The 16,166-nt window shown below is 43.5% G+C and overlaps 1 protein-coding gene across 1 annotated transcript in view; it reads left to right on the top strand.

The window, feature by feature from the left end:
- PHYHIPL (phytanoyl-CoA 2-hydroxylase interacting protein like) overlaps positions 1-16,166 on the top strand; it is a 47,088-nt gene that overhangs the window by 26,494 nt on the left and 4,428 nt on the right. The window contains exon 2 of the mRNA XM_081005123.1: positions 9,776-10,075. Coding sequence (XP_080861249.1) covers positions 9,776-10,075 — 300 coding nt within the window. The remainder of the gene's footprint in view (positions 1-9,775; positions 10,076-16,166) is intronic.

Raw genomic sequence — 16,166 nt, 5'->3', positions numbered from 1 at the left:
CCTCCCATGCCAAACTTCACAGAATTTGGCCTGGAAATTATTATTATTATTATTATTATTATTATTATTATTACTACTACTACTATTATTACTTGTTTTATTATTATTTATTAAATTTATATACTGCCTTTCATCCAAAGATCACACGGCAGTTTGCATCATGAAAATACAAAGCGAAAACACAAAATACATAACAGAGTGGCAATAAATCAATGCCCATCCCACAAACACATTTAAAAGGCCGTAGGTTGTTTAATTAGCCAAAGGCCTGGGAGAAGAGGAATGTTTTCACCTGGTGCCTAAAAATATGTAATAAAGGCACCAGGAAAGCCTCCCTGGGGAGACCATTCCACAAACAGAGAGCCACCACAGAAAAGGCCCGGTCTTGCGTTGCCGCCCTCCGGACCTTGTGTGGAGGAGGCACAAAAAGAAGGGACTCGGATGATGACCGCAGGGTTCGGGGCAGTTCATATGGGGAAAGGTGGTCCTTGAGGAATTGTAGTCTTGGGCAAATTGAGCAAACCTGCAGCACGCCCCAGATCTGAAGGATGTTAAGAAGCGCTACAATCTCTGTGCCTTCCTGCAGCTCTCACCAAGCAAGAAAATGACAGGGAGACTAAACAAGGAAGCTTCTTGGCAATCAGGCAGAGCAGTTGACTTGTGGCTGCCCAGGATGCCTATAAAACCTTTCTGTTTAGGCTTGCCCTCTAAGCAGGTTCAGCAGAATTTACCCTCAGGTTACCAGCCCACACTGCTGCTGTTAAGGGCTCTCGGATAGAGGTTGCCATCATAATACTTCACATATGTGGCACCTCTACACCCCATTTTAAAGAGAGCTGCTTTTGGCATGATTGCCTATCAAAGTCTGGCCCAAGAGGTTAGTAGGGATTTATAATTGACTGATAAGAGTATGTCCTGGCTGCAAGTGATCTGTCTGGCCCATGGGCATCCCCTCTCACTGTCCTTCACCCCGTATCAAGCCACCGCTGTCCAAAAATGCTGAGTTTACAAATCAATATGTGAACTTGTGAACATTGGTCAACAAACTTTTAGCAGCCTACCTGTCCACATATGCCAATAGTTGTGGGCTGGTAACCTGAGGGTAAATTCTGTTGAACTAAGGTGCAAAGTGCATCGTAGTATATGCAATTGAAAGGGCTGAGGGAAAAGAGGGAAAACTTAAGCGTGAAAATGAAACCCAGAGATGCATGTGTTTGAACGTCCATGTCAAGTGGGTAGTTTTCAATAGAAGGATATACAATTGTCCCTCAAATCTTTTCTGCATGCTGTTTTGATGGGTTCAGAATTCAACCCTAGGATCAGTTTTAGCTCAGCTCAAAAAAGTCAAATTCAGTGTTAAGAAAAAGAATTCAAAATAAAGCAACAAAACTACCATTATACTTGTGCAGGCAATTAAGCAAATATTTTACTTTAATAGAGGATGATCTCTGATAGAAATTTTAATGTTTTTATTGTATGCACATGCGTCTTTGTGTGTGTGTGTGTGTGTGTGTGTGTGTGTGTGTGTGTAACTGCTTTTATTTTTATTGCTGGCGGTATACAAATATTTTTTATAAATAAGTATATTATGAGGGTGTCAGTTCTTGCAGTCCTCACATTGGGAATGTTGTGTGAAATGCTGACAGCCCATCTGCTGATGGTTTTTGGCTGTAGTTGGGTACTATATTTTAATCTTTTTGGACCATTGTGTATTTGCTGGATTTTGTTGATATTTCATATTTATCAATATTTTATTTTATTTCTGCTGCACCTCAGTATTTTTAATACACTGGGCCTTGGTGTTCATTATTGATTACATCTATTGATATTTTATTTCAGGTACATTAATATTTTATTTTATTGTAAGGCTCCTTGAGGGTATTTTTTACCTTAACTTGTAAAAATAATAAAGAAATAATAAAGAAAAAAAGGTTAGTCCAGAGCTCAAAGAAGAAGAAGAATGTGGCTTAGATTTTCAGCTCCCCGGCTTGAATCACCTTTCTTGTGAATTAAAGGCTTATAAGGTAGTGGCTTTTTACTTCAGGAAAAAAGATGAATAGCAGGAAATATAAAAGGCTCTTGTACATTTCTGAATGGTGCAGAGGGAGTGAAAAGGCAGAAATTACTCTCTCATACAGAGACTCAGAGGTCACCTGAAGAAACACACAATGTGACTTAATGGAGGCAGTTTGAATGTTCGGCAGCAAGTGAACAAGCTATCGTGTGATCAAGTGTTGTACTTGCCTGCCTGAACCAGAAATCGGTACGTCAGTGGCAGCTATTAATTACGGGTGCTTAAGGTGTTTGCTGGCAGTAGCAGGGCACTATGTTTGAATCCACAAGTGAGATCCAGCATAACATCAGCATGAGACATTCTGAGGGCTGGTTTAGTGCAAGTGGTTGTGCAAGAGGTAGCATACAAGTTTAACTGTTGGAGAGTAGAACAGTAGAAGCTGCACTAGGGTTTCCGGCTACGTCACGAGTCAATGGTGGTCGCTCCTCAGTGCCCTCCACAGATAGCGAGGAGGTTCAGGCAGGGGAAAGCCAGGATCTATGAGGCAAAAATCCTGGCAATGCTCCCCAGTGGGGTCTAGGGAGTTCACTGCATCCCGCTGTGCCACACAAGCCCATGTCTTCCAACTTGAAAGGCAGAGTGGGTGCAACCTGGGAGTGTGTCCCTGCCATGGACGACCTTCCATCTCCGGAATGATTTGTGGTAGGTTCCTCCATAATTTGGACAATTGGCATTAATCAAGAGGTGCTCCTGGACCGACACATGTGCAACATCTTTCACAAGCCACCCACTGAATTTGGCTATAGTACACTACACTAAAAATGGGGTTCCCACAAGTGGAGTGGCTGTTAAACCTCTGAGCTGCCACAGTTGAAATCTGCCAGTGTTTTTATGGGGGGGGGGTGTATAATTTCCAGAACTTTAAGAAAGGCAACATAAAACAAATATTCAAGGGCGCTTGTCCTGTAGGGAAGCTGGGTGTGTTAGGCCTGGGTAATACATCAATATATCGCCCAGAAGCGGTATGAGGGCAGAGTGGGATGGTGGTTTCACACAGTGATATATCGCCGATGAAACCGCCATCCCACTCTGCCCTCATACTGCGCAGAGGGAGAAAAAAAGCTAAACCTACGAGGTGCCGATACAACTTGTTCCTCCCTCTGTATCTTTAAACTGCTTGGCTGAGGAGTGTGCGGTTGCCGCTCCCCTCAGCTGAGCAGTTAAAGGACCCCCCAACCTGGCGCTGGCTGCCACACAAGCAGGGGGAGCACCGGGGATGATTCTGCGAGCTGTTCAAAAAAGCTACATTGTCCCAGCCCGCTAGGTGCTGGGGTGAAAGTGCTTCAGCTCCCACAGTGAGAGCTGCGGCAATTTCACCCGACGCCTCGCAAGCTGAGGCCAACGCAGCTTGTTTTTTCAACTTTGTGGTATATCGCCACACCCCAATGTTTGGCTGGTGATATACCACAATGTTGAAAAGCTGATATTTCCCATCCCGTGTCTCTGTGTGTTGTATTTTATTTTATTTTATTTTATTTTATTTTATTTTATTTTATTTTATTTTATTTTATTTTATTTTATTTTATTTTATTTTATTTTATTTTATTTTATTTTATTTTATTTTATTTTATTTTATTTTATATTTTATTTTATTTTATTTTATTTTATTTTATTTTATTTTAGGTTCTGCTGGAGTGCACCAGAGCAGAAAGAAAAATAAAGACGTGTGTTTTTTTAAGGCCCACATTTTTCCTGAAAATGTTGCTTAGAAGAATAAGAATCTTGTCTTCTAAGGAAGCTGGGTCGTCATATTTTTTCCTCTCCTTGTATGCAAAATACATTATCAACATTCCAAAATTATTCATTCTGGCCAGAAGACAATCATGTTGTAATCTAATGCATAATGAGGTGCAACTGGAAGAATTTGCTCACGTCAACCAAAGTTGTATACCTCTTGATTGCAATGTGGAGAGGGACAAACAGTGGAGAATGTTTATATCTGCCATGCTCTGTGAGCTTCCAAGGCTGATCTAACCAACACAGTTCTTGCATTCTTAACATAAAGTAAGAGCAATGGGGAGCCATCACTGGCCAGGATCCCTCCCCTTTGTGTTTATGGTAGGGGTGGGAAACCAAATGTTCCTTTGTACAGGCAAACATGCTTGGGGGGGGGGGAGGGCAAGAATAGGGTACTTGGGGCAGTCAAGATGCTGTTGGGCTCCAAGTCTCATCCACTCCAGACAGCAAAGCTTTTGTTCAGCGATAGCTGTAATTGAAGTCCAGCAACATCTGGAGAGCCACACCATTGATGATAAGAAGCCAGCCCATTGAGGGGATGAAATGATGAGCATCTAGGGAACTGAACACAATGCAGTGCCTAGAAAGCCTTGATTTGTCTCCTCTCCACCTTGCTTCTCCTCTCACTGCTTAGCCTCAATGCCTGATGGAGGCAGTTCATTCCTGGGCATGTCCAGTGACCCAGTGCACGTGTCATTTTAAAGATAAAAGTGACTAGCCCTCATCACTCTGCAATAGTTTAAAGGGAGAATCACAGAATTGATGACCTGGCAGGGACCCTGAGGTCCAACCCCCTGCAATGCAAGAATATGTGGTTGCATGGTGAGTTCCCACCTCCCCCCGGTGGAAATAAAGACACATGACACAAATATTTAGGTTAATGGGCAAAAAAATCGCCACAACTTTATTGGTTACAGGAATGAGCGGTATTGGCTTAGGCATTGGTCCTAACCGACTATCCGGCTTCAGCCCAATTGCTTGAAGACCGGGAAGGGTTAACCACCAGTAGGGGGAGTCCTGCTGATGCACATCAACTAGGAACTCCCCCGGGGTCACAGCTCGGGGGCGTGCCTTAGGCCCTCACCTCCATAGGCTTCAGACAGGGCCACACCACCCAGAATCCTTTATCGGACTACATTTTGATATTCGGGGGAGGTGATGGCGCTTCCTCCCCCCCCTTCATCTACATGACAATACCCCTACCAATGCCTAACCACCAATCCCGAGGAAGTTGTGATGATTTGCTACGAGGTAGGCAAAAAACCAAGTGGCTGGTGCCAATTTGCCAAGTGGAAAAAATTCCTACCAGGCCCCTTAACGGCGACCAACTGAGGTCCATAGCAAGGTCAAAAGGAAAACCTAAAGGGTGGGAGGGTGGGAAACCCGATGAGCTGAGGCGGCAAAAGAGGGAGATCCCTGGCCGTGTCAGCATGATATCGCGCAAGCCACGCCCCCCCAGGCCAGCCGATTGGCTGGCCAGGGGATGACGCGGCCAGGGATCCCCTCAATCACGTGGAGGTTGAGAGCCAGCCCCCGCGAACATGGAGAGGGCGTGAAGCCCGCAACTCCACCTCCTCTCGAGTTCGGAAGTGGTTTTGTCCCATAAGGGGATTGAACCTGCAACCTTGGCATTATCAGCACCACGCTCTAACCAACTGAGCTATTCTGACTTCTGCTTTCTACATGTTCTCTCATCTCTTTTGAATTTGTGTGGTCCCGGTCTTTGGAAATGTGATGCAGAAGCGAGAGCCTTTTCCCGGGCCTAGGACATGCATCCCACAAACAGAGATGACCGCTGCATTTTACTACCCACCTCACTGCCATGACTGTTGGGTCCAAGTGTTGGGCTTGTTACAGTCGCAGGCATTTTCTGCTGGAGTTGCTGCCGAAACGTGTCCCAGCAACTAAGAGAAGCTCTTTGGTTATTTACAAATAAATGAAGGAAGCCAGCTGCAGTCGTTGAGTCAGCCTTTTTCATTCAAAAACTCTGAATCATCCTGTCCGGAGCCGCAACACCTCTTGCTTGGTTTGCATAACATGGTTTGCCATCTCTTTCTGAGGCAATTTTTTTCTCCCTTTTGGAGGGGCGATGCTGCGCAATATGCAGGCATGCAAGGTGGTGTGGCTCCTCCTCACTGCCTCCCGTTGCTTGGTAAGAACCACACCTGTTGACTTCCTGCCTGTAATGCATCTGTTAACAGCATAGCTGTCAAGCGTCCCTTATTTGGCGGGACAGTCCTTTATCCCAGCGCCATGTCCCGCTGCTGTCCCTTATTGATGAGGCTTTGTTTGGCTGCTGGCTGGGCTTTCTGCCTTTGGCTCGGAGGGGCTCAGAAGTTGAACATACCTGTGCCCAGAAAATCCCTTATTTTGACTGCTGATGCCTTATTTTCGAGGCTGCTGGTCCCTTATTTTCAAATTTGTAAGTTGACAGCTATGGTTAACAGCACAAGCTCCTGCATCCACTCAAGGAGAAACTAGGAGACTTGGACATTAAATTGTGGAATGAAAGCCACGGCCATTTGGCTGGAGTCCGGAGTCTGCATTCAGCAGGAGCTTTCCATCAATTGCAAATGTTTTAGCTCGGCTTTCTCCTTACCCCTTTGCTTTATCTTTCTCCCCACATTCTTGGTTTCCCGGTGTGGTGTCTTTTTCACCCCCCCCCCCCCTTTTCCCCATTCTCTGCCTTTTTCCCTTCTGCAGTGTCAGTTTGCACCTCCCCACCGTCTCATGCAGCATGAAGCTGATAAACATCACATAGCCCTGCCTGCTTTCGCACTTGCTGGTGGCACCACTGCAGGAAAGAGCTGCTATGCGGGAGAGAAGGCCTAATTTTAGTACAGACACTTCTCCCTTGGCAGTGGGATGTCAGTGGGCACTTGGCTCCTCCCTCTCCTGTGCGAACTGCAGAAATCTGACAGGGTGCTCTTTGGAAACGCAGTGCAACTGTAAATACACCCAGAGTGGTGACCGAAGGTGACAGGAGGAGAAGGATTGCTAGGCACACATTTGTAGAAGCCCAGAATCGGGTTTTTTCTTATTAAAAAAGATGGTATGTTGTGTTTGGCACGAAGGAGGGGGGTGGGAGGAAATTGCATTAACAAGAGATGGATAGTGCAGTAATTTACATACTGATAGGCTGATTGATCCAAGGCACTTTGCTGTCCTAGGGAGCAGAGCCAAAACAAACACCCAAAAACAAACCTACCACTGAAATTATGTGTGCTGTGGTGCAGCATACAAAAACTTCCCTCGTACAAGAAATAAAAGTGAGGCAAATTCCAAGTGTTGGTGGTGGTTCGGGGCTTTAGTTTTTGAGAGAAGGGTGGCGAGTTTCAGAGTCCTCCCATCCTGATTTTACACACACACACACATATGCACACTTTTAATTTCTGCTTTTATGCCAGAAAAGCACTTAAAGTGTCTTTCATTCAGAACACCTTGCCTTTTGCTGTTGAAATCCTCTCCCAGGTCGCCAATTGCTGTGCTCCCAACTCCCATCAGCCCAAATGGCCAGTGTTTAGACCTGATGGGAGCTGTAGCCCTTCAATGCCTGAGCGGGCAGGCACCCCCACCCATGATATAGTAGTTGCAACTCTGCCACCCAGGCTTCATCAACAGCTGCTCAAATCCAAGCCATGGGAACTTCTTGAAGTGGTGGAGCATGTGCTTCACACATAGGAGCCCCCAGGTCCAGGCCATAGCATTTCCTTGCATGCATTTAATTTGCACTGTTTCAACTTCAAGGTTGAAATCACATTAGTTAAATGTGCAACTGTACTGTAAATAAGAGATTGTTGTTGTTTAGTCGTTTAGTCATGTCCGACTCTTCGTGACCCCATGGACCAGAGCACGCCAGGCACTCCTGTCTTCCACTGCCTCCCACAGTTTAGTCAAACTCATGCTGGTAGCTTCGAGAACACTGTCCAACCATATTGTCCTCTGTTGTCCCCTTCTCCTTGTGCCCTCTATCTTTCCCAACATCAGGGTCTTTTCCAGGCAGTCTTCTCTTCTCATGAGGTGGCCAAAGTATTGGAGCCTCAGCTTCAGGATCTGTCCTTCCAGTGAGCACTCAGGGCTGATTTCCTTCAGAATGAATAGGTTTGATCTTCTTGCAGTCCATGGGACTCTCAAGAGTCTCCTCCAGCACCATAATTCAAAAGCATCAATTCTTCGGCGATCAGCCTTCTTTATAGTCCAGCTCTCACTTCCATACATTACTACTGGGAAAACCATAGCTTTAACTATACGGACCTTTGTTGGCAAGGTGATGTCTCTGCTTTTTAAGATGCTGTCTAGGTTTGTCATTGCTTTTCTCCCAAGACATAAGAGATTAGACACCTTTAAAAGGCAATTAGACAAAGCAGGTTTTAAAGCCAAAAGGCCTTTTTTGTTCTGTTAAGAGGTAGACTGCCTCTGCACCTGGAGGTTCTACTTGGTAATTAGCTGACAGATAGCTTTCATCCTCCAGGTTCATAGGCCGTTTGTCTCTGACTAAGTTGAAGGAGATGAACAAACAACAGAGAAGCGCCATTGCCATCAAACCCTCCTTGCATTTGGTTACTATTGTGGGAAGCAGGATGCTGAACCAAATGCAAGTGCTTAGTTCTTCTATAGAAGCTAAATAAATAAATCTCCAAAACATCTTGTAGCATTTGCACAGAGCAGGCCACAAGCTCTGACTGGACTGTGCAATAAAAGTGATGTTACTGTTTATTGCTGCTGCTTATAAATGCTAGCAAAAATTCCATTCCTGCATTAAGGCCTTCTTAGCACCCATGTCTAAAATGTACATTGAAGCTTAATTAAATCGTGTGTGTGTGTGTAAGTAAGTAAAATATTCCAGTGGACTGGAATAGTGGCTGGCATTAGCTATTAAATTAGCAAAGCAATCATTTCTGGAACAGCAACAATTCTCTCTGACATTAATTACTTCCTATGTCTCTCAGGATAGTAAAAAGAAAAGAAAAAACTCACATTAGCTCAGCCTGACTTTCCTGCAGTCTTAACTAATGCTGATGAGCATTGAGTCACGTGGATTAATCCCGTTTGTGTTTGCGGGCAGGCCCTGCTTATGGGTGTGCTGTTGGACATCCCATCATCCCTGACCCCTTGGCCATGATGGCGACTGGGAGTCCAACAACATTTGGAGGGCCACAGGCTCCCCAGTCCTGTTATAGGCTCTGCATCTATGCAGCACCTATGCACTATCTCTTGTGTACGGTTGCCAGGTGGCTAGTACTGGTACAAAAGAGTAAAATGTTGTTCTGTCAGGTAATCACTCAGCCTTTCTCCATTCCTGCAGCAGAATAGACTGTAGCACAGGCTTCCTCAACCTCAGCCCTCCAGATGTTTTGAGACTACAATTCCCATCATCCCTGACCACTGGTCCTGCTAGCTAGGGATCATGGGATTTGTAGGCCAAAAACATCTGGAGGGCCGAGGTTGAGGAGGCCTGCTATAGCAGTTAAGGCCTCAGATGGCAACTGCGTCATTTATTTATTTGTCTCCCCAGATCAGGATGCTCAGTTTTTATTTAATGTATTGTTTAAATCATATCAACAACATCAAGTTACAGTTAAAGAAATAAGAAGCATTGTGTCCAGATTTGCCCATGCAACAGAAACCCCTCCTTGCATGGACCCCAGAATCGAGCAATCTCTCTTCTTCTACCTCAGAGTATGGCATGTATGGACCAGGCCTTGAGATCCAAAAATCTCCAAATTCTCACCTTCCCATTTCTGCTCTGCCTGTGTGACATGACAGGTTCTGGCTTGGCTCCACCCCCTGGTCTCGCCTAGCATTTTGGCATCTTAAAACACACACACACACACACCCCAATACTGCACCATTAATGAAGAAAACAATTCCCTCTCATTTTCCAGGAAAATTAGAAGGGGCAATCAATCTCCAACGCTACTCTCGATGACAGAGATTCTTTATTCTTTCTTCCCTCCTGTATAGGGAACAAATCTCAAGACAGTGGAATTGCAGAGATGGAGGAGCTTCCTGTTCCACACAACATCAAAATCAGCAACATCACCTGTGATTCCTTCAAGATTTCGTGGGACATGGATTCCAAGTCTAAGGAACGCATCACTCACTACTTCATTGATCTAAATAAGAAAGAGAACAAGAATTCCAACAAATTTAAGCACAAGGTATGTTTTTGTTTTTGTCAAACAGAAAGTACAGCAGCAGAATGTGCTTCGAGTAACTGCGAAGTTCTACATGCTTTTCAGATCACTGAAATGCTTTTTGATTGTGACACTTGAAAGGGAGGTGGTGGTGATCTTAATCTCTTAAGTGGTGAATTTGCCAAAGAAAAGGCTTCCATTGAGTCCATGTTTTAACTCCAGTTGAGTGTTTCCCCCCCCCCCCCAGTCCTAATGGCGAGATCTACCCCCAACAAATTGATGGATAATTTCTGTTCCCATCAGTGAAATGTCATTTCCCCCACCCACCCTCACTGCCCAGATTTCTTTGTCCACAAACAAGGTAGAGAATTTCAAGAAGTCATTTGCATACAGCCCTCATTCCAAACATAAACCTGGTTCAGACCAACCTTTCTCCTTGTGATTCTAAACATATGAGAGATCATATGGAGAAGAAAACAGTATACACACGTGAACCATCTTAAGTCGTGATGTGATCCTTGTGGTGTTTCTTCAAACTCTATTGTCCAAGTATTTTGACCAAGATATGTGGCCTACTTACTCCAGAAGGCATGGCTGAGGGGGGAAACCTGCAAAATGGCTTCCCCAATGTTATAAAAGCAGCAGCTTAAAAGACACCTCACACCAGTTTTTTGTGTGTACGTATTGAATTGCCAGGTACATCAACTTGGTTATTGATTTTTGCCTGGACACCAGTTCTTTTCATCAGTTGTATCCTTTTCATCAGTTCTACACCACATTATGCTTTGAGGTGGGGCAAAAAGTGTCAATTAAAAAGAAAAGCAGTTTAATACTAGAATGACAATAGTTCACCCTGTGAGGTACTTTTGAAGAAATGAAAAGGCGTTGCAACAGAAATAAACATTTAGGTCTCGCAGAAGAAATAACACATTTCTGGGTGAGTAGCACTGGGGGGGGGGGAGGGGGACAAAAGAAATCAATGTTTGGTGCTACGGGGGTAATAGGATCAGATCAATGGTTATTATAAAACAATGTAGCTGATCTACCCTAAGGCTACTAAGACTGTGTCCAAACATATGCTCTGAAAATTATTGGCCCTGTTCTAATAGTTTGGGGTTTGACCACAACGCATGAGCAAACTGGAGCCCCACAAACCTCTGGGTCATGGTGAGTTCCTTAAACCACAGGTGCCTTATATGTATTGACATCATACCCACACCATGCATTTAAAGCACATCCAGTGCACATTTTAAACCACATGACACACCCCGAAAATGTTGGGAACTGTAGTTTAAGGGTACTAGGAATTGTAGCCCTGTGAGAGGGAAATGACAGGTCCCAGGATTCTTTGTGGAAAGTCATGTCTGTTGGCTGTGCTTTAAATATATGGTATGGATCTCCTTTTTCCCACCTCTCTATAGGTTTGAGGATAGTTGCGGTGTTTTAAAATCATGAAGACCAATTTAAACACAAAACATGACAGGGTCGTGCTGAAGTACCAGTCGTGCAGAAAATATTAACCAGGCACACTGATTTTGCAGCACAAAATGCCTGCAAAACTCTCTCCAAAAGCCTTCTGGAACTCCTAGTAACTGGCGAGGCTGAAGGCCCTATAGGCACATTCAAGTATGCCCGTTTGGGAAAACGTATCAGCTTATATGCCCATTGCCCCATGGATCAGAAGGATGATTTCAAACACATCGATATTATGGTATCTTTTTGAGGTTTGCCCCCTGCAGAGAAATTTAATCAAATGCAAAAGGGGAAGGAAATGAAAAGGAGAGTTGTAATGCTTCGGGATAAAATGTTGTGCCCTGACAATTAGAAAACCTGGCAGGAATCTGAGGGTCAGGTTTAAAAATAACATTGGGGTATATTGGAAAACATAGAGGGTGAAGGGCAGTAGCAGAAGAAAGAACCATAGAAGACATTAAGAGGCAAGGAGAACGAGAGAGAGAGATGAATGGGATGCTAAATACTTCAAGCTGACAAACTTATCCCGTAGGAAAGCAGAGGTTAAAATAGCAGCAACTATTGGTACTGCTGGCAATTATAACAGATTGAAGTGATTTTTTTTATAAAAAAAAACACTTCAGAATATCCCTGCCTGGACTAGAAGATAAGGAGCTAGAAGATCCTTAATTAATAGGCTTGATGGGCTTAGCAGAATTTGCATGAAGCAAAAGTTTGGGTACAAAGTTCTAATTTCTACAATACATTTTAATGTAATATCTATAAGTATGTAGCAGATTATTCAAGTTAAATGTAACCTAACATGCAATAGGCAAGCCACCAAGACCTCCATATAACAACTGCTTGTGCTGCCTGCCAGTTGATGGGTGGGCAGTTACCTGACAAATGAGCTGTGATAAGCTTGGTGTGTCACAACAAGTAGTGTAAACCTATAAACATCCTTCTAGTGCATTTGGGGTGTGTGTGAATGATAAAGTTTGATTTATTAACTTTGGTCCCAAGTTAGTGACAGGGGAGAAATTCATCTCACTTTGCATATAAAACCTATCTTTCCAAAAACATTGCACAAACCAAAACACAGCCATCCTTTGGAAATTTCACATTTCTGAATTTTGCAGTGTGGTTCGCCTATAATGTAAACAAAAATGCATATACTAAACTGTGCATAAAAGGCACATCATCAGGGGAAGTTGCTTTGCAAAAAGAAAAATGCACGTTAGGCAAACTCACATGCCAAGAAGTACATAATTAGGATAAATTTAGAGGCAATTTTTCACGAGGACTTTCTTTGAAAACAAAATTGCAAATGTATAAAAATGTTGGGAGGTTTGCAGCTCACAAAACTTTGAACACTTCAGACATTACAAGGATTTAATTACCTAATAGATAGTTCATTACCCACTAGGTTCTACTCAAAATAAATTCTGCATAATGACAAAGTGAAAATATAAAAATCAGAAATGTAGGGAGAAGTGTAAATTGAATAAAAAGAAAATGTTTTGCCAAGAAGATGCCACAAGACCCCGGGGGACAAATACTACCTGTGGAGATGGCAGCCAAGAATGATTAGCATTAGTAGAACCTAAGTTGCACAATAAATTGTGAAGCGATTTTTCGAGAGAGAGAAAAGTCAAAGTCACTTACATCGATTTTGCAATAAACAATATGGGGCAGAGTTACAAGGCATTTTGTGAACAGAATGACTTAAGAAGATGATTTTGTGCAAAGTAATTTCAAAAACAAACCACCGCATAGAATTCTGGAGAGTTCAGTCCTTGCATAGGATAAACATATGCACAGGATAGTCTTGAATATAGCCAAGGCTTGATGATACTCAGAAGACTAATATTTGATCATTATTGTGACTGTTGCCCTCCTACTATTTGCTTTTTGCTCTTTGCTCTCTTTCTTAAAATCTGAAATTGCACTCCCCTGCACACTGTACTCTCCTTTCAAACAGGGCCATTTCCCGCACACTTCAGTTGTGTACGAACTGAAGCCCTTTGCTGCACGTCACTGGGTGTTATTTATCTGCCTGGATAAAGAGACATAATAAATTGTTTGTATCGTTTGATATTCAGATAAAAGGAGAGTTCTATCTGTGTGCACTTGCGCTGTATTAGAATTATGGAGTGGAAAACTTCTTGTGTTTAGATGATAACAATATTTGGATTATTACAGAATGGAAAGGAGAATGCAGTTTCTTTGACGTTGGGTCTCTTGTGAAGATGCAGCAGCATTTGAACCTCTTTTTCAAGACTAAGCATAATTAAGCCGAAAGTGGAACTTGATAGGCATGCTGATATTCTTTCTATCTGGGCTGAAGGTGCATCTTGCATAACTGTGAAATATGAAAGTGATGCTAATAGAGTGTAATAGAGTTCTTGGTGGAGTGAATGGAATCTGGTTTGAATTAAGATGTACTGTATTTTTCGCTCTATAAGACGCTCTATAAGACGCACCAGACCACAAGACGCACCTAGTTTTTGGAGGAGGAAAACAAGAAAAAAAATATTCTGAATCTCAGAAGCCAGAACAGCAAGAGGGATCGCTGCGCAGTGAAAGCAGCAATCCCTCTTGCTGTTCTGGCTTCTGTGATAGCTGCGCAGCCTGCATTCGCTCCATAAGATGCACACACATTTCCCCTTACTTTTTAGGGGGGGAAGTGAGTCTTATAGAGCAAAAAATATGAAAATTAACAAATAACCTTTTGCTTTGACCTGTTGCGTGAAGAAGAAGAAGAGGAGTTTGGATTTGATATCCCGCCTTTCACTCCCTTTAAGGAGTCTCAAAGCGGCTAACATTCTCCTTTCCCTTCCTCCTCCACAACAAACACTCTGTGAGGTGAGTGGGGCTGAGAGACTTCAAAGAAGTGTGACTAGCCCAATCACCCAACAGCTGCATGTGGAGGAGCGGGGAAGCGAACCCGGTTCACCAGATTACGAGTCTACCTCTCTTAACCACTACACCACACTGGCTCTATCTGAACTTTCTATGCTCACTCATTCTCCAAAATGCCCAGAAATGGCTGCTGTTAAGTCCAGACAGCATCTTAAGAGACACATTACTTAGGCAATATTGGTACGGTACCCCAACTCAACCTATCCTGGGTCTAGTTCTAGCTTTGCTTTGGTGCTGGATGGCTGTTGGTTCCCCTGCTCTACAAGAGTGTTTCCCAAACTTGGGTCTCCAGCTGTTTTTGGACTACAACTCCCATCATCCCTAGCTAGCAAGGGATGATGGGAATTGTAGTCCCCAAGTTCAGGAAACACTGCTCTACAATCACCCCAACTTATTTCTGCATGTTTTGCAGTTGTTAAAGGCGCAGGAGCAGGCCCAGCTGGTGAATTTCTCAGCGGCATTGGTGACATTCATCTCCCAGCATGCCACAGGTGTGGGCACGGCTCACATGGACCTTTCCCATGCTTCTGCTTCTGGAGCCACCCTGCTACATTTTTCATTTTGACTATTGTGTTGGTTCAGCAACTTGCCTCTCTTGTTTCTATTCAGTAACATGGAACTCTGTAGCTTCTGATTCTCTCTGCCAATCCTGCCCAATAAATCAAAATCCTTATGTACAGCCCCATTAATGGGCGGTGGCACTATTCACTCCTCTATGAATAGTGCCACCTGTATACCTGTCATCAAGCAATGTTGAATTGCTATATTTATTGTGAAAGCTGAGCTTGCGCTGGGGGGGGCACTGTCAATTTGAGACTGGTCATTTCGGAGCTGTGGGAAAACGGTGTCATTTTTGCTGTGGGACCTAAATAGTTGTTCGTTATTATTTTATTAAATTTATTGGCCGCTTTTTTTACCAAAGTAACTCCAAGTGACTTACAATCTATAAACTGTACTAATGTACAGTTACATTAGTATAGTGGTACCTCAGGCTAAGTACTTAATTCGTTCCGGAGGTCTGTTCTTAACCTGAAACTGTTCTTAACCTGAAGCACCACTTTAGCTAATGGGGCCTCCCGTTGCCACAGTGCCGCCGGAGCATGATTTCTGTTCTCATCCTGAAGCAAAGTTCTTAACCCGAGGTACTATTACTGGGTTAGCGGAGTCTGTAACCTGAAGCGTATGTAACCCAAAGTGTATGTAACCTGAAGCGTATGTAACCCGAGGTACCACTGTACCGATGAGAAAACAAATGTCCTGAACATGCAAACAAATGGGAAGGGTGTACCAGTAGTTATTACACACAAACACAACATACTGAGTGACAACATTTTATTGGCATTGCAGGGGCTTCAGGCACTTGACTTGGGGCACAAAAATGGGTCCTTCCTATTGCAAATAGTTAACAGATTGTCTGTGCCTATTACATGGTGAAACTGGCTCTGAACTGTACTTCAGACTGAGAGTGGGATAAATCTCATGTTTTGAATGTTCTCCTCACTCTTTAGATAGATATAGCTTAAAAATCACCTCTTTGTATGTAGAAGACTAGCATGTTAGGGAGAAGGCTTGGCTAGAACCTGACTTGCTCACTTTCTATGTGCAGCAATTTATGTTTGTTTGTTTGTTTGTTTGTTTGTTTGTTTGTTTGTTTAAGCTTGATCCTCCTGCTGCAGTCTAAGGAGTCTTACTGTTCATGTAGGCTGGAACTTACATTTTTGTTGTTGTGTGTTCCTCCTGAACTATATGGACCCAAGACATCCTAACGCTCCATCTCATATTGCTTCCTTTTCCTCACTAGCAAGCGCAGTTTGCTTTGCAAATCATTCCTTGTGCCCTTTATT

Source organism: Podarcis pityusensis, assembly GCF_964106645.2.
Source record: "Podarcis pityusensis genome assembly, chromosome: 5".
Classification (NCBI taxonomy): Eukaryota; Metazoa; Chordata; class Lepidosauria; order Squamata; family Lacertidae; genus Podarcis; species Podarcis pityusensis.
The sequence above is the reverse complement of the archived record's forward strand: the minus strand, read 5'-3'. Positions and strand labels throughout refer to the sequence as shown.